Source organism: Salmo trutta, chromosome 38 (genome assembly GCF_901001165.1).
Source record: "Salmo trutta chromosome 38, fSalTru1.1, whole genome shotgun sequence".
NCBI classification, from domain to species: domain Eukaryota; kingdom Metazoa; phylum Chordata; class Actinopteri; order Salmoniformes; family Salmonidae; genus Salmo; species Salmo trutta.
The window spans coordinates 7,931,368-7,949,616 of NC_042994.1; the positions used below are offsets into that span (position 1 = coordinate 7,931,368).

The following is an 18,249-nucleotide window of genomic DNA, read 5'->3' on the forward strand; positions in this document are numbered from 1 at the left end:
CTATACCCAGTGGGTATGTTTCTTTAGTTTCTACCCTATATCCAGTGGGTATGTTTCTTTAGTTTCTACCCTATACCCAGTGGGTATGTTTCTTTAGTTTCTACCCTATACCCAGTGGGTATGTTTCTTTAGTTTCTGCCCTATACCCAGTGGGTATGTTTCTTTAGTTTCTACCCTATACCCAGTGGGTATGTTTCTTTAGTTTCTGCCCTATACCCAGTGGGTATGTTTCTTTAGTTTCTACCCTATACCCAGTGGGTATGTTTCTTTAGTTTCTGTCCTATACCCAGTGGGTATGTTTCTTTAGTTTCTGCCCTATACCCAGTGGGTATGTTTCTTTAGTTTCTACCCTATACCTAGTGGGTATGTTTCTTTAGTTTCTACCCTATACCCAGTGGGTATGTTTCTTTAGTTTCTGCCCTATACCCAGTGGGTATGTTTCTTTAGTTTCTGCCCTATACCCAGTGGGTATGTTTCTTTAGTTTCTACCCTATACCTAGTGGGTATGTTTCTTTAGTTTCTGCCCTATACCCAGTGGGTATGTTTCTTTAGTTTCTGCCCTATACCCAGTGGGTATGTTTCTTTAGTTTCTACCCTATACCCAGTGGGTATGTTTCTTTAGTTTCTGTCCTATACCCAGTGGGTATGTTTCTTTAGTTTCTGCCCTATACCCAGTGGGTATGTTTCTTTAGTTTCTGCCCTATACCCAGTGGGTATGTTTCTTTAGTTTCTACCCTATACCCAGTGGGTATGTTTCTTTAGTTTCTGCCCTATACCCAGTGGGTATGTTTCTTTAGTTTCTGCCCTATACCCAGTGGGTATGTTTCTTTAGTTTCTGCCCTATACCCAGTGGGTATGTTTCTTTAGTTTCTACCCTATACCTAGTGGGTATGTTTCTTTAGTTTCTGCCCTATACCCAGTGGGTATGTTTCTTTAGTTTCTGCCCTATACCCAGTGGGTATGTTTCTTTAGTTTCTACCCTATACCCAGTGGGTATGTTTCTTTAGTTTCTGCCCCATACCCAGTGGGTATGTTTCTTTAGTTTCTACCCTATACCCAGTGGGTATGTTTCTTTAGTTTCTGCCCCATACCCAGTGGGTATGTTTCTTTAGTTTCTACCCTATATCCAGTGGGTATGTTTCTTTAGTTTCTGCCCCATACCCAGTGGGTATGTTTGGGGATTTCATTCTAGTCCCTAGCAAGGTCCATTTGCTTTCTGCCGGTTGAGTTTTGCTTCACAGGGCAGGTAGGAAGGGAGAGGAGCGGGTTGGAAGGAAAAAGAGGGAGGGAGGGAGGGAGGGAGGGAGGGAGGGAGGGAGGGAGGGAGGGAGGGAGGGAGGGATGAGGCTCAGCTTGGAGAGAGCTTTCACATTGGATGTTTGGACTGAAGGGGTGGGCATAGTCCTGTTCCTACTCTACCTCGCCCTCTGCCTCTGTCAGTGTGGAGGGGAGTAGAGAGAGCGCACACACACACATCCAAACACACACATCCCAACACACACACATCCCAACACACACACATCCCAACACACACACTTTCACACTATCACTGTGGACAGAGTAGAAGAGCACACAAAGGAAGAGCCAGAGAGGAAGTGGAGAGACCATGTCAGGGCATACCGGGACAGACCTCGGACTACACCACGCATCACACACACCATCGGGACCAGAGCAACAGCATTATGAGGACAAGGGGACACTGTGAGGACAGGGTCATGGCTATGGTTTACGTGGACACGATCATGGTTTACTAGGTCACTGAGACTGGAGAATGTCTAATGCGATTAACCGTTAGTTGACCGTTAGTTGACCAGGTGTGTGAAGTTTAAAGGACTCATGGCAGCACCAACTACACAGCCACAGGAGCCTATGAAGGTGAGTTCGAGATTTACCAATGATGTATTCACTCATCATTTGCCTTTTTTATTCTTTAGAATGATTTGTGTATATTCTTATTCATTATATTATACCGAATTGGGTGTTAATGTCCTTACAGAACATTCTGGCTCATTTCGGTTGCGTAACTTTTCTCGCTGAGATTTTAATGCTTGATCATAATGAGATTTGATTGGTTGATTTTAATAGACTTTACTTGTAATTAGTTGCATACAGATACAATTGGTTACAGAGAATAGTGTTTTTTAAATTATATTATTAACTACCATTTTGCTGTGGAATTAAAAATGATACCAGAAAATGTCATTCTGGGTTTATGCCGGGATAGTTTCTGTGAAATCTTTTCATTTATCTGACAGGTCTGGCTTGTATTTATTGCGGATACATTTCCCCATGGGTATTAACACCAGCGAAACGTGACGGGGTCCTTGACTCGGCTAAATGAATTGAAGGGAGGAGTGGTTCCCTCGTTCCCTCGGCGCGACAGACGAGTGCAAAGTGCATCCGGGCTGTTTCTCCTTCTTTCCGCATGAGCGCTCGAGACAGACAGGGCGGAGAGTAGATGATGGCCCGGGTTTGAAATTGACTTGACAATATTTTTCTATGTGGACTGGCCATTCTCAACATGTTATAGCTGAGGAGTGACACTTTTTGTTTCACTAGCTGTCAAAAGTTGTATTGTTTTTTCTGACTTTGACAAGTCTTTGTTTTGCTTCACTGGCAAAAGTTTAGGTTGTGAATGATGGTACATTTCTGACTGCTTGAAGTTTTAAAAAGCTCCTGGAAAAAGGGGGAAATTTGCACTGCTCCTTCACCCAAAGGCACTAAACAAGCTGACAAGGGGCCAGAAAGGGATGGTGATGAAAATACTAACTCTAGCTGTCGGACGTTTTATTGGTTGTAATGGTGGCAAATTCTTGACTACATAGAATCTTAAAAAGCTACAGTTGTGGAAAAAGGGTTCAGGGCAAAGCTCCCTCACCCAAAGACAGTAGACAAGCTGGCAGGGGTCAAGGGAGGAGGTTGATTAAAATACAAAATGGGAGAAAAATCGTGCCAAAGGGCCAAACAACCGAGCTAAGTGAGTGTGTCGAGCTAAGTGAAACAGAACTGCCGGCCCACACTTTTAAATGAAGAAAAAAAATGGGGACTTCTTGAGGATACCTCTCAGAAGAGAGATCTGTATTCTGACCATTGACCACATTGACATGGCCCTCAATTAAAGCTACATACATCAAACCCGTAGGAGAAGAAAGAAGAAAAATGTTATCTTTACTAACCCTCAAGGGGATGTGCATTCAAGACACAATACTGTTGAATAAAATAGATACTTACACTCAGGGGCGCAACTTTCACTGGGGCATGTCCTCCCCCAACATTCTGAATTTGCATTTTTGTCCTCCAAGTTTTATCATTGGAATGTGATACAAAACGAGGCAACGGTGTGCTTTAGGACCATGCGGATGTGATTGCGTAGGCTGTTTAGAGTGTTTATCTGACTGGGTAAAAAAATGATATACAAAAAACATTATAATAACGATGTCCTCCCACTTCTGAAACCGAAGTTGCGCCCGTTATTGTCACGACTTTCGCCAAGGTCGGCTCCTCTCCTTGTTCGGGCGGCGTTTGGCGATCGACGTCACCGGCTTTCTAGCCATCGCCGCTCCATTTTTCATATATCCATTTGTCTTGTCTTGTTTCCATACACACCTGGTTTTCATTTCTCCAATCAATCTACTTGTATTTAACCCTCTGTTTCCCATCTTGTTTTGTGTGTAATTGTTTCATGTTATGTGGTGTTACTTTACGCGCTTTACTTTTATGTTCAGTTTTTTGAGCGCGTTTGATTTATGTAGTGCTCTCGTTTTTGGAACTATAATAAAAGTGCGCCTGTTCATTGTACTCTGCTCTCCTGCACCTGACTTCGCCTCCAATACACCGTTGACAGAATTACACACCCCCAATGGAGTCAGCAGGAGCAGGTACCCCGGTTAGTGAAGTCGAGGAGCGCGTCCAGGAACATTCGGCCATGTTACATCATCTTGGTGCCATGATGGATCACGTTGTCCAGACCATGGACCACTGGGAAAGACAGGAAGTCTCTCCAGTGCCTCGACCAGCACAACCGGGGTTGTCTCCACCCTTTCCATCTGGAGAGAATTCCGGGGGGATGCGTCTCTCCCTTCCCAGGGTGTAAGATGGAACGGCAGCACAGTGCCAGGGATTCTTGTTACAACTGGACCTCTACCTGGCCACTGTGCACCCAGCTCCCTCAGGAGGGGAGAGAGTGTCCGCCCTCGTCTCCTGCCTCACAGGAAGAGAGCTAGAGTGGGCAAACGGCGTGTGGAGAGAAGGAGACTTCGAGGATTTCAACTGTCGCTTCAGGGCCGTCTTCGACCATCCACCTGAGGGCAGAGCGGCGGGGGAAAGGCTCTTCCATTTGAGGCAGGGGACGAGGAGCGCCCAGGACTTCGCCCTGGAATTCCGGACCTTGGTCACCGGAGCCAGCTGGAACGACAGGGCCCTTATCGACCACTATCGATGCAGCCTACGAGAGGATGTCTGACATCAGCTGGCCTGCAGGGATGCCACCATTTCCTTTGACCAACTGGTGGATTTGTCCATCCGGTTGGATAACCTGCTGGTCACCCGCGGACGTCCAGAGGGGGCTCTGTCAGTTCTATCATCTAGCAACCCCGCTCCGGTGCCCATGGAGTTAGGACGTGCAGCGCATAGGGAGACTGGAGGAGGAGTCATCACGTGCGCCATCTGTGGCCGCAGAGGACACACTGCCGGTCGGTGCCGTGTTGGTTCCTCTGGGAGTCGAGTCAACAGGCAGGGCACTCTGGCGTCACCCCAGGTGAGTTTGCACCACACTCATCCAGAGTCCTCTGTTGATCAATTGTTTGTCTGTTTGTTTCCCTGAGTTTTCCCCACATTCCCAGCATAAGGCGCTCGTCGATTCAGGCGCAGCTGGGAATTTTATCGACAGAGCATTAGCCATTAGGTTAGGATCCCCATTTTTCCTATAGTTAGACCCTTCCCGGTACACGCTCTAGATAGTCGACCATTAGGGTCCGGGCTAATCAGGGAGGCCACCATCTCCTTGGCCATGGTTATGCAGGGGGATCATGAGGAGAGAATCAGTCTCTTTCTCATTGACTCTCCTGCGTTTCCTGTGGTACTAGGCCTTCCCTGGTTGGCTCTGCATAACCCCACTATTTCCTGGCAACAGAGGGCTCTCACGGGGTGGTTGCGAGAGTGCTCAGGGAGGTGTGTAGGGGTTTCCGTTGGTGCTACCACGGCGGAAAGTCCAGATCAGGTCTCCACCGTGCACATCCCCCCCAAAATATGCCGATTTGGCTCTCGCCTTCTGTAAAAAGAAGGCGACTCAATTACCACCCCATCGACAGGGGGATTGTGCAATAAATCTCCTGGTAGACGCTGCGCTTCCCAGGAGTCACATGTATCCTCTGTCGCAGTCAGAGACGGTGGCTATGGACACATATGTCTCTGAATCCCTGCGTCAGGGGTACATTCGGCCCTCTAGTTCACCCGCATCCTCAAGTTTATTTTTTGTGAAGAAGAAGGATGGAGGTTTACGTCCGTTCATTGACTATAGAGGTCTCAATCAAATCCCGGTGAGGTACAGTTACCCGCTACCTCTTATCGCCACGGCGATTGAGTCAATGCATGGGGCACGCTTCTTCACGAAACTGGATCTCAGGAGTGCGTATAACCTGGTGCGTGTCCGGGAGGGAGACGAGTGGAAGACAGCGTTTAGTACCACCTCAGGGCATTATGAGTACCTCGTCATGCCGTACGGGTTGATGAATGCTCCATCAGTTTTCCAATCCTTTGTAGACAAGATTTTCAGGGACCTGCACGGGCAGGGTGTAGTGGTGTATATCGATGACATTCTGATTTACTCCGCTACACGCGCCGAGCATGTGTCCTTGGTGCGCAAGGTACTTGGACGACTGTTGGGCATGACCTGTACCTCAAGGCTGAGAAATGCCTGTTCTTTCAGCAGGCCGTCTCCTTCCTAGGGTATCGCATTTCCACATCAGGGGTGGAGATGGAGAGTGACCTCATTGCAGCCGTGCGTAATTGGCCGACTCCCACCACGGTAAAGGAGGTGCAGCGATTTTTAGGGTTTGCCAATTACTACCGGAGATTTATCCGGGGTTTTGGCCAGGTTGCTGTGCCCATTACCTCACTGCTGAAGGGGGGGTCCTGTAAGGTTGCAGTGGTCGGCTGAGGCGGACAGGGCTCATGGGCAGCTAAGAGCTCTGTTTACTTTGGCTCCGGTGCTGGCCCATCCGGATCCCCCTTTGGCATTCATAGTGGAGGTGGATGCGTCCAAGGCTGGGATAGGAGCCGTGCTCTCACAGCGCTCGGGCACGCCACCAAAACTCCGCCCCTGTGCTTTCTTCTCGAAGAAGCTCAGCCCAGCAGAGCATAACTATGATGTGGGGGACCTGGAGTTGTCGGCTGTGGTTAAAGCGTTGAAAGCATGGAGACATTGGCTAGAGGGGGCTAAACACCCTTTCATCATCTTGACTGTCCACCGCAACCTGGAGTACATCCGGGCAGCGAGGAGACTGAATCCTCATCAGGCAAGGTGGGCCATGTTTTTTACCCGTTTTGTGTTTACCCTATCCTACAGACCAGGTTCCCAGAATGTGAAGGGGGGCGCACTGTCCAGGCTGTATGACACAGAGGAGCGGCCCATGGATCAGACTCCCATACTCCCAGCCTCCTGCCTGGTAGTGCCGGTCGTGTGGGACCTGGATGCGGACATTGAGCAGGCGTTGCGTATGGAGCCCACTCCCCTCCAGTGTCCCATTGGGTGTAGGTATGTTCCGTCTGTTGTTCGTGACCAGTTGATCTCTTGGGCCCACACGTCTCCCTCCTCTGGTCATCCGGGGATCGGACGGACGCTGTCTGACTGGGAAGTACTTGTGGCCCACTTTGGCTAAGGACGTGAGGGTTTATGTTTCCTCCTGCTCGGTATGTGCCCAGTGTAAGGCTCCGAGACACCTGCCCAGAGGTAAGTTACATCCCTTACCCGTTCCACAACGACCTTGGTCACATCTGTCAGTAGATTTTTTAACAGATCTTCCTCCCTCGCAGGGAAATACCATGATCCTGGTTGTTGTGGATCGTTTTTCTAAGTCCTGTCGTCTCCTCCCTCTGCCTGGTCTCCCTACGGCCCTAGAGACTGCGGAGGCCCTGTTTACACACGTCTTCCGGCACTACGGGGTGCCTGAGGATATAGTGTCGGATCGGGGTCCCCAGTTCACGTCGAGAGTTTGGAAGGCCCAAGAGTAACGGGCAGGTAGAGAGAGTCAACCAGGATGTGGGCAGGTTTCTGTGGTCCTATTGCCAGGACTGGCCGGGGGAGTGGGCAGCATTCGTGCCCTGGGCCGAGATGGCACAGAACTCGCTTCGCCACTCCTCCACTAACCTCTCCCCCTTTCAGTGTGTATTGGGGTACCAGCCGGTTCTGGCACCGTGGCATCAGGGTCAGACCGAGACTCCTGATGTGGACGACTGGTTTAGGCGAGAGGAGGAGACATGGGAGGCCGCCTGTGTCCATCTCTAGTGAGCCGCATGTTGCCAGAAAACCAGCGCGGACCGTCATCGCAGTGAGACCCCAGTGTTCGCACCAGGGGACCGGGTCTGGCTCTCGACCCGTAACCTGCCCCTCTGCCTGCCCTGCCGGAAGCTGGGTCCGCGGTTTGTAAGGCCATTTAAAGTCCTGAGGAGGTTGAACGAGGTATGTTACAGATTACAACTTCCCTCTCATTATCGTATTAACCCCTCATTCCATGTGTCTTTCCTCAGGCCGGTGGTGGCTGGTCCGCTCCAGGAATCGGAGGTGCGGGAGGTCCCTCCGCCCCCTTTGGACATCAAGGGTGCCCCGGCGTACATTGTTCGTTCCATCCTGGATTCGAGGCGTCGGATGGGGGGCCTTCAGTACCTCGTGGAGTGGGAGGGATACGGGCCGGAGGAGAGGTGCTGGGTTCCGGTTGCAGATGTTTTGGATCCTGAACTGCTGCGAGAGTTTCACCGTCGCCGGCCGGATCACCCTACGCCTCGTCCTCCGGGTCGTCCTCGAGGCCGGTGTCGGCGTGCCGCTGGTACCGCGCGTCAAGTGGGGGGGGGGGGGTACTGTCACAACTCTCCTTGTTCGTTCAGCGATCGACGTCACCGGCTTTCTAGCCATCGCCGCTCCATTTTTCATATATCCATTTGTCTTGTCTTGTTTCCATACACACCTGGTTTTCATTTCCCCAATCAATCTACTTGTATTTAACCCTCTGGTTCCCATCTTGTTTTGTGTGTAATTGTTTCATGTTATGTGGTGTTACTTTACGCGCTTTACTTTTATGTTCCGTTTTTTGAGTGCGTTTGATTTATGTAGTGCTCTCGTTTTTGGAACTATAATAAAAGTGTGCCTGTTCATTATACTCTGCTCTCCTGCACCTGACTTCGCCTCCAATACACCGTTGACACTTAAACTATTAAACATGTAATTTACATCTACTACACATAGTGTTACAAGACATACATTGCACTAAGTAAGGATTGTAAACAGACAAAAAAAGACCCCAAAATGTAGTACACGGTCACAATACAGCAAAGTAGCCGGTTTAAGGTTTAACAAAATCCTTTCAGCTCTGATGCACCTGAACAAAGAAGGCGGGCGTAGGGCAGCTGTAGAAAAGCCCTACATAACTAAGCCCCTGTTATTTTACTTCAATAAAACAGTGTTTTCCTTCTTTCTTTCCTTTAAACGTAGTTTTACTGTGAATCAAATTTGCCTTCAGTTTGGTTTGGAAGTGTAAGGTTTTGTATTTATTTTCTTAGTCAACCTCGTGTTCTGTTTCGTTGTGTTCTTGAACGTAGCCCTGTCTTTCATTTTTGTTCATTGGTTTCACCTGTGTTAGTTACTCACCTGGTCTCATCAGCTCCTTATTTAGTTCACTTCATTCTGTTTGTGCCTTTGTGAGGTATTGTTCGTTTTGACTCTACTAAGCCTTTTCCCATCTCATTTGTGAGAACCAGTTATAGCCTTCAGTCCTAGTTATAGTATATATTGTATCGTTTGTGGGAGGATGGCAGGATCTCTAGAATAGGACATCCACCATGAATATTCAATATATTACCATTAGACTGTAAGCTGGCATCGTCCATTCTCAGCCCATTCATTTGACATGCCTGGAGCTAGCCACCGGAGGATTGCTGCCGAGGAAATGTGCTTCGCAGCCTCCAATGACAATTGATTACTTCCACTGTCTGGCTCACACACACTCAATGCCTGCTTTAAATATGGACCATACCTTCCTTTGTCACATCTGATGTCTGACTACACAGTCCAATGACATTCTATTTGGGTTATTGATTCATAAAATCCTGGCTGCTGATCAATTGTATTGATGATTGATATACAAATCTAATGAAGGATGATTTTCTTGTTGTAGGTGCATTTAATAAATCCATTGAGGTTCCTTTTAAAAACGGTTAGTTGTCAGTTTTGCTCCCTTGGCTGCATTACTATTAGTCATAATCTGGGATGTAAATAAATTACAAGTGGACAGATTGAGATTTAGGTTGAGGTGTATTCAATATCTCTATTGAGGTTCCTTTTAGTTACACTCAGGAAACGTTACAACTGATTACTGGGTTGATGTGGATCATGTTTTTTAGGGCATACGTTTTAAATTATTTTACAATGGAAAACAAGTATTTGTGTTACCTATTGGATAACTCCAGGGTCGTATTCATTAGGGCACACCATATCTAAGTATTTTGCAGCAGAAAACAAAAGTTACCCTTTCTCAAGTCCAGGCTGTCCATCCACGTTTCAGTCTGTTTGGTGCCTAATGAACACAACCCTGATTTGATGTGTTGTGTTTGTCTCTTTGTCTTTCAGTCCCAACAGAAGTCCACTTAAGTCATCCATATTTCATTCTATTTTCTTCCGTTTGGTGTCTAATGAACACAATCGTGATGTGTGTTCCTCCCTGTCTTCCAGTCTCAGCAGAAGTGCATAGCCATCTTTGCTCTGCTGTGCTGCTTCGCTGTGTTGGTGGCTCTCACCTTCTCCGCTGTAGACGTCTGGGGGGAGGACGAGGACGGAATCACAGAAGAGAACTGTAACAGACACTGTCGGTAAGAGGTACCGGAACTATAATAAAGGAGCCCAGAACCAAATACTTGCGCTAGCTAAATGAAAGTCATTACAAAGGTCCAAAACAGTCTGCAGGGCTACCTATCCGTAACAAGTAAAGCTACATGCCTACAACATTGTCATAATTGACAGGAGTCAAAATCTTCCAAAGCCCTAAGATGCTATCGTAAACATAGGCCATAGATGTCTGCATCATCGATTTCAGAGATCTGAAATGATGTATATGATTTTTATGATTAAAACTGTATGCTTTCTCATCAGCATTGTCCTTGTGGAGAACATTCCGGAGGACCTCCCCCTTTCCGTAGATGGTACAACCCACGTGCCCGTCTCCACAGGCCTCAACAGCCTGTTGGACCAGGCCAAGCACTCAGTGGAGGTGGTATCTCCCGTCTGGAACCTCAACTCATGGGACCAAGAGACATGGCCCAACTCTGGCAAACAGGTATCATGTAACAAGAATTCCACTTCTTCAACTTCTTCATCTTCATCATCATATATCGCAAACTATAAAACTATGGACCGTTCTACAAATGTTCTACTTTGGCAAAGTGCTATTCCATTATATCAGCAGTGCGCCCAGCAGCAGAAATTGATACTAAGCCACACAAAACCTGCAACAGTCTTTGAATAAGGACATTCACAGAGCAAAGGGAACAATAACAGTCATACTGTACATATCCTTTTATGTCTCAGGGCCAGCTTCTGTTCCAGAGACTGCTCAACCTCAAGACTCGGGAGGTTAAATTGAAGATTGCCAGCAGTCTCACAGACTCTGCTGAACTGCAGAAACTAACAGAGCATGGTAAGTGACACTTCATTCATACCACTCCACATAATATACAAAAACAGCAATGTATTATTCATTGATGGCCTATAGTACTGTGTGTGCCCAATTATGCATACAGATGTAAGATCTTAATTAATTCACTATTTTGTCTTAGAGAATTTTTCTGCACAGCAGAAATGCAAACTTGTAGTGTATTTTAGTTTTTAAAAGGCTTCTAAAGTTGATAATTTCCACAAAAAAATATCAACCCCTACAAAAATGTCCATTAATTATAATCCACATAATAATTCAAATTTCCTCTTGCTGCAGAATTATTTTCCTGCTGTAGCGAACTGACTCAAATGTAGACCCTACATCTGTAGGCTACAGTGTCTCATATTTATCTTTAGGAAAGCAGATACAGCCCTTTATATAACATTTTGTCATACCCGTGGTATACTGTCTAATATACCACCGCTGTCAGCCAATCAGCATTTATGGCTCGAACCCCCCAGTTTATACAACATTTTATATAACATCCATCACAGTATGAGCTCCGCTCTCACTCCTTGAGCTCTCCGGCAAACTTGAGTCCACAAGGTCAAACAACATGAATGTGCAAATGGATCCAACTTAACTGCTTCCTTGTCAAATTGGGCTGCCTCTTGCCTCCAAGGCTGCCTGTACGTCTTTCTGTCAGCCACAGGCCACATTGGCAGGCTTCCCTTTCATCTCTAATGTGGCCGTGATTTAAGGGGCCAACAGAAACAGGGCCTAAATGTTTGTCTGGAGGTTGTGTCCTTCAGCAAGGCACTTTACCGCTCCCTTCTAAACTGCTCCTGGGGTTCTACACTGAGGCCGTCCCTGTGCTTCCAGTCCCTTGGAGTTTGGCTGATTAAGCAAAAAGACCCATTTCCATTCTCTCCAAGAAATTGGACAATAAAGTATTCTTCTTCCCTGACTTCATATTCCCCCTGCAGGTGCCGAGGTTCGCTTTGTGAATATGTCAGCTCTGACCAGAGGCGGACTGCACTCCAATTTCTGGGTTGTTGACAGGAAGCACGTGTTCATTGGCAGTGCCAGCATGGACTGGAGATCACTGTCCAAGGTACCAGTTCTAGAGTAGGGTTTCCCAAACTCGGCCCTGGGTCCTCCCTGGGTGCATGTTTTGGTTTTTGCCCTAGCACTACACAGCTGATTCAAATAACCAACTCATCATGACCCTTTGATTATTTGAATCAGCTGTGTGGTGTTAGCGCAAATACCAAAACGTGCACCCAGGGAGGGCCCCAGGACCGAGTTTGGGTAACCCTGATATAGTCCATTAGTGATTAGAGAAGTGATTACCTGGCACTTTCATGCCCTAATGCCAGCTGGTGGTAGAACTCCCATGGAATGTAATTAGCATACTGGCCAATGAGGAGTCAACACACACACACACACAACCACACAGACACACAGTGCAAGACAACAGAAATCTACACACTCTAGCAGAAATGTCAGCAGAGAACAGAAATTTCTCAAGGTCCTGTACATGCAATAATGAGCTGTCAGCAGTCTTTGTCAGCTGAAATAAACAGGTATATAGTCCACAAACACAATACACTGAAACAAACAATGTTTTCATCAGACAAGTATTCACTTATAGTGCATATAACTAGTCTGTTTGAGGAGTCTTTCAGCCGTACAGTCAACACACTCATTCTCTCTTTGATAACCAGACAGTTAACCACATTGCCTCCTCCTCTCCCTCCGCCTCTTCCCTGCATCTCTCCACAGAGGAAGGAGTTGGGGGTGATGGTTTATAACTGCAGCTGTCTGGCTATAGACCTCCATAGGGTCTTCTCCTTTTACTGGCAGCTCCAGTACAGAGACTACATCCCTTCTATCTGGTCCAAGAGAGTCACGGCCCTCTACGGCAAGGACAGCCCCGTAACGCTGTACCTCAATGATACAGAGGTTACCGCTTATGTGTCGGTGAGGATTCGTTATTATGTACTATGTATTACATAGAGCAGATCAGTGGAGGCTGGTGGAGGGAGGGAGGAATCGGAGGACGGGCTGCGTTCCATTTCTTCCATCCCAGGCATTACAATGAGCCTGTCTTCCGATGTATAGTGACGCCAGCCACCACTGGTCTACAAACCATAACATTGTCTTGCTATAGGAGTTTTGGAGTTATGTTTCTACACTGTTGTTGAAATGGAGTAGAATAACCATAACTAACCTGAACTCTAAATTACCCTAATCCTAACTTACCCTAATTTATCCTAATTTACCCTAACTTACCCTAACTTACCCTAACTTACCCTAACTTACCCTAACCATAGCCCTAACTAACCCTAACAAACCCCAACCAATCCTAACTTACCCTAACTTACCCTAATTTACCCTAACCATAGCCCTAACTAACCCTAACAAACCCCAACCAATCCTAACTTACCCTAACTTACCCTAACCATAGCCCTAACTAACCCTAACAAACCCCAACCAATCCTAACTTACCCTAACTTACCCTAATTTACCCTAACCATAGCCCTAACTAACCCTAACAAAGCCCAACCAATCCTAACTTACCCTAACTTACCCTAATTTACCCTAACCATAGCCCTAACTAACCCTAACAAAGCCCAACCAATCCTAACTTACCCTAACTTACCCTAATTTACCCTAACCATAGCCCTAACTAACCCTAACAAACCCCAACCAATCCTAACTTACCCTAACTTACCCTAATTTACCCTAACCATAGCCCTAACTAACCCTAACAAACCCCAACCAATCCTAACTTACCCTAACTTACCCTAATTTACCCTAACCATAGCCCTAACTAACCCTAACAAACCCCAACCAATCCTAACTTACCCTAACTTATCCTAATTTACCCTAACCATAGCCCTAACTAACCCTAACAAACCCCAACCAATCCTAACCTACCCTAACTAATCCTAATTTACCCTAAACCTAACCAACCCTAGCTAACCCTAACCCTAACTAACTTTAAATAACCCTAACCAACCCTAACTAACTTTAAATAACCCTAACTAACCCTAACTAACCCTAACTAGCCCTAAGCAGTTTTACTAGACATCTTATTACTTGACCATGCAGCTGATATTTACAATATGTTCTTGTACCCTAGAATGTTCTGAACAGCTTTATAAAACATTATGACACCCATAACAGACTGCTTTATCAATTATTAATCCGACGCCCATCCGGGTGATTAATCATGTAAATGTTACGCAGAGAAACAAATGAAACGTCTCCGTTGGACGCGTCAGCGTCTAATTTGACAGTAATGAATCTCTCCATCCCCCTCGGGATGATATGTTGATCAGCTACAGAGAACACATTCATCATCGTAACAGGAAGTAATGATGGTATGGCATCCTACTGTGATGCTGCTGTTGGCAAAACCTTGTCCTCCTCCTCTGCCTCCGCTCCCCTCAGCTCACTTCTGACAACAACGCATGTTGGAGTTATGTCCGTCCTCGTTTCGCCCGCTACTCCCCCCCCCCCCCCCCCCCCCCCCCCCCCCACGTCTCAGACTATATTAAATATTGAGACTGCTTAAAATATAGGAAATGGGAAATTGGAAAATAACGTTTGTTTTGAAAGTGTGAAATATAGGCTAAAAGAGGTCTTTGGCTGTCACATAGAAGGCAGTAATAAAGTGAAGCTATGAAATGCTGAAGCTCTACTTATTGAAATAGTTGACCGTCTTTAATATAACCTGCAATCAAAACAAGTCAAATTGAATCATTTGAATGTGTGTTCTCATCTTAATTATGATACCTTTCTTGGTTCCTTCCTTCCCTCCTCAGACCTCTCCTGACCTCTTCTGTCCTAAGGATCGGGCCAAGGACATAGATGTCATACAGCATGTGATGCAGGACGCCAAGTTGTTCATCTACATCTCTGTCACAGACTACCTACCACTACTCATCAGAAGGTCTGGAGGGTCTTTAGTTTCAAGGTGATGCTTCCCAATATCCGATAATGAGCCTATTCATCTTTTCACAATGTGCTCATTATAGTAGGACCAATGACATAATATATGTCATAAAAGCTGTAGCTATACTTTCTGCAGTCTGCAATCTGAGTGCAACCATAGTTTGCATCCGTGCCTTGATTTATGAATTTAAGAGCCCAAACCCTCAGCTTTTTAGCAAACCAAGTGGCAGGGGTGCCATTGGCTGGAACACAAATGAAGGATTGTGGCTAAAAGTGTTCTTGTCAGACCCTGTGGTACTCTGCTGTGCATCTCATTTCCTGTAACTTTGTGACCCTTCCATCGACACAGATACTGGTCTCCTATCGATGAGATGATACGTGAGGCTGTGGTCCTGAGAGGGGTCAAAGTTCGTATGCTCATTAGTTTCTGGAAGCAGACCCACCCACTCACCTTTAACTTCATTATGTCCCTCAAGTCACTGTGCATGGAGCTGGCCAACTGCTCCCTCGAAGTGGTGAGTGAATGAAAAGAAAGACTGTGAAATGCATATTAAAGAGATGTACTGTATATTACACTCCAAAATACCATGTACAGTAGCTGGTTTTACACAATCAATGGTGTGGGTGGATTCATCTTGACATTAGACTACTTTTGAGCTCTAAAAACATTGATCTTGGACTGTAATATTTCTTTCGGAATAAAGTGGCTCAGGAATTCAGATTTATGACGGCTCATTGAGTTTTAAAGCAACTTGAAGCCGTACAGTGCACTAGCATTGCCTCTATTGCGGTGGATATCAATTTGGTTTTATGACTTTAATCTTCTATTCCTGCAGAAGTTTTTTAGCAGGAGGGAGCAGATGGCTAATAGTCAACCAGGAATCAACCACAATAAGTACATGGTGACCGACAGTGCTGTGTACATAGGTCAGTGATCCAGATGTCACTGGGAATCTACTGTATCATTGATTATACAATTATTTATACGGAGAAGACATACAATATGTATTATCCTTTACTCTTACCCCCCCCCCCCACCCACACACACACACACACACACACACACTTTGGAGAGGAGCAAAGAGTCAGCCACAATTCAGCACTCCCTAGAGCTAGTTTGGAATGCAGTACCTTGCTCAGGGCACAATGGTCTGATATCTGATATCTGATATCTGATGTGCGCTGCCTCTATTTCCTCAGGTAATCACGACTGGGTGGGGAGTGAGTTTGCCTATAACGCTGGGACCGGACTCGTCATCAAACCAACACAAACTCTCAAGGAGAGGGGTGCCACAATCCTAGAGCAGGTGAAGGCTGTATTCGAGAGAGACTGGCATTCGCGCTACGCTAAAACCCTACAGGCCAGTAATAGGACCCCAGAGAGTAGCAAATACAGTAACCTCCACAACAACCAGAGGTCAAGAGTCTGACGGATAACAAGAAGGGCAAAGACACCTGGAATGAGTCTAACGACCCCTATTAATAAACTATCAGCACAACTTTCCCTTTAACTTGTCATGAAACAAGGGTGTATTCACTAGGAACTAAACGGACGCAAACAGGCCAAAAGGGGGTGGGACCGAGTTAAAATTGTCCAATATAAAACTCTCATTTTCGTGGTAAAAATGTTTCTGTTGCAAAACGTTTTTCTGCGGTTTGCTGTGGTGTGTACTAATGAATACACCCCATGTTTGATGACGGCCAAATATGGATTATCCTGAAGATAATCCACCAATCTGGTTATGTGGACCATTATATGCATTATTATACGCATGAGCGGCATGGAGGTTGAACATATAAGACTATTCTAATGGTGTCATTTTTTCAGGACCTCTACATTTACACACACTGAAGTATATATGCATTTTGTATTGTTTGATTATGCATTCAGTTTGACAAGAATACCTCAGTATTTTAACCTTTTATAATAATCTATATAACCACTAAAAAAATCATAGTAAACATAAAATGCTTTGCCTTAATTATATTCCACATGCTTACATGGAGACGACCTCTCTTTGTAGACTTATTGTCATATAAACAAATGACTATATAACTGGTAGGATGTTACCTGTGTGCAATTGCATGGCATGCCTTTTGGGGGAACTGCCAAAATCCTCCCCCCCCTTCTCAGTACACACACACGCTCAAGGACAAGAGGATAATTTGACCTTGTACAGAAGAATATCATTATACAAAAGCCAGTAGGCCTATGTAAGTAGGAATGATTCATTAAAATACATGGAATGTACACTATATTTATGATATATTTATCATACAGTTTCGCCTTGTTGATCTATAAAATAATGTGAACTTATTTTATACTTGACTATAATAAAAACGATACCTCATCCTTATTTCCACTGTTCTTAAACAATTCCAACCAGAAGTAGCAGAAAAACAAATGATATAATGGCCACCACTTCGGCCTATTAAAGCGGAAAAGTGTAGGAAAATGAATCATGGGGCTTACTTTTCCCATCGGGGCTGTTATAGAACGAAGGGAGGATATTAATGATTTAAAAAGGCAATATTTACTTTTGCATTTTCACATAAATACTTGAAAAACGCAGGACTAACAAACACCAACATGTTTCAGCTTGGTAGACCTTCATTAGAGCGTATACAGGAAGTTTCATTAAATACCTTTTCTGAGTGATAAAAGTTCCCTACCTGTGCCAGACAGGGCCAGAATACCACATTTGGGGCCCCTGGGCACCGGATCAATTTTTGTTGTTGTTGAGAAAACAGTTAACTTCATGCCTAAAATGTATGTTTTATAATGCTATTCTACACATCTTGTCATGAGGCTATGAGAGAATTTAGCAGTTTTAAAGATAATTTCCTGCAATTCTAGAGATTTTGCTAGAAGTTGTGTTATAATAATTTGGTTGGCTTCCCCATGGCACGTGCCTTGCGTTTGGTGCCCGGGCCGTACACCACATGAAGCAACATCAGGCGTGTGGTAGTACTTATTTTGAACACATGATGGTGCTATAGTATTATATTGGATATAAAATGGCTCTTCTGGGTTGTCACTGTAAATTAATACAATGAGAGATGAGAATGACTTTTTCATGTTCAGTTAGTTGTATGTTAACCGCAAAGTTTGATATCAACCTTTCTAGTAAATTTTATTATATTCATGTTGAAATTACAGCCTAGTCTTACTCGTGTTGTAAATTGCTATAAACATATAATGGGGCCTATCGTTTGATAGTTTTTTTTGTTTGGATTTGGATTGCAGTTTATGTATCCCCTCAACTTGTATTTTACCATGTTTGTATTTTGTTATTATGGAATAGCCTTTATGTAGCCTATGGTGGTGATATGGAATGGGAAACTTGCTTTCCTTTCCTCCTTCTAGTGAAGTGTTGCGTGGCTTCAGCATTATCCCTGTGTTTGTGATGAAAAAGGACCTGCCCCC

At 45.3% G+C, this 18,249-nt stretch overlaps 1 protein-coding gene across 2 annotated transcripts in view; it reads left to right on the top strand.

Moving 5' to 3' along the window:
* LOC115178657 (inactive phospholipase D5) overlaps window positions 1–17,179 on the top strand; it is a 19,708-nt gene extending 2,529 nt beyond the window's left edge. Inside the window, exons 2-11 of one of the 2 annotated variants that reach the window (XM_029739914.1) lie at window positions 1,807–1,875; window positions 9,941–10,077; window positions 10,358–10,541; window positions 10,793–10,901; window positions 11,846–11,973; window positions 12,645–12,842; window positions 14,693–14,844; window positions 15,172–15,337; window positions 15,659–15,749; window positions 16,023–17,179. In XM_029739914.1, coding sequence (XP_029595774.1) covers window positions 1,837–1,875; window positions 9,941–10,077; window positions 10,358–10,541; window positions 10,793–10,901; window positions 11,846–11,973; window positions 12,645–12,842; window positions 14,693–14,844; window positions 15,172–15,337; window positions 15,659–15,749; window positions 16,023–16,252 — 1,434 coding nt within the window. In that variant the 5' untranslated portion in view covers window positions 1,807–1,836 and the 3' untranslated portion in view covers window positions 16,253–17,179. Of the gene's footprint in view, window positions 1–1,461; window positions 1,876–9,940; window positions 10,078–10,357; window positions 10,542–10,792; window positions 10,902–11,845; window positions 11,974–12,644; window positions 12,843–14,692; window positions 14,845–15,171; window positions 15,338–15,658; window positions 15,750–16,022 lie in introns of those variants that run through there. The other variant, XM_029739915.1, reaches the window with a different exon arrangement.
* Window positions 17,180–18,249: the final 1,070 nt, after the last annotated feature.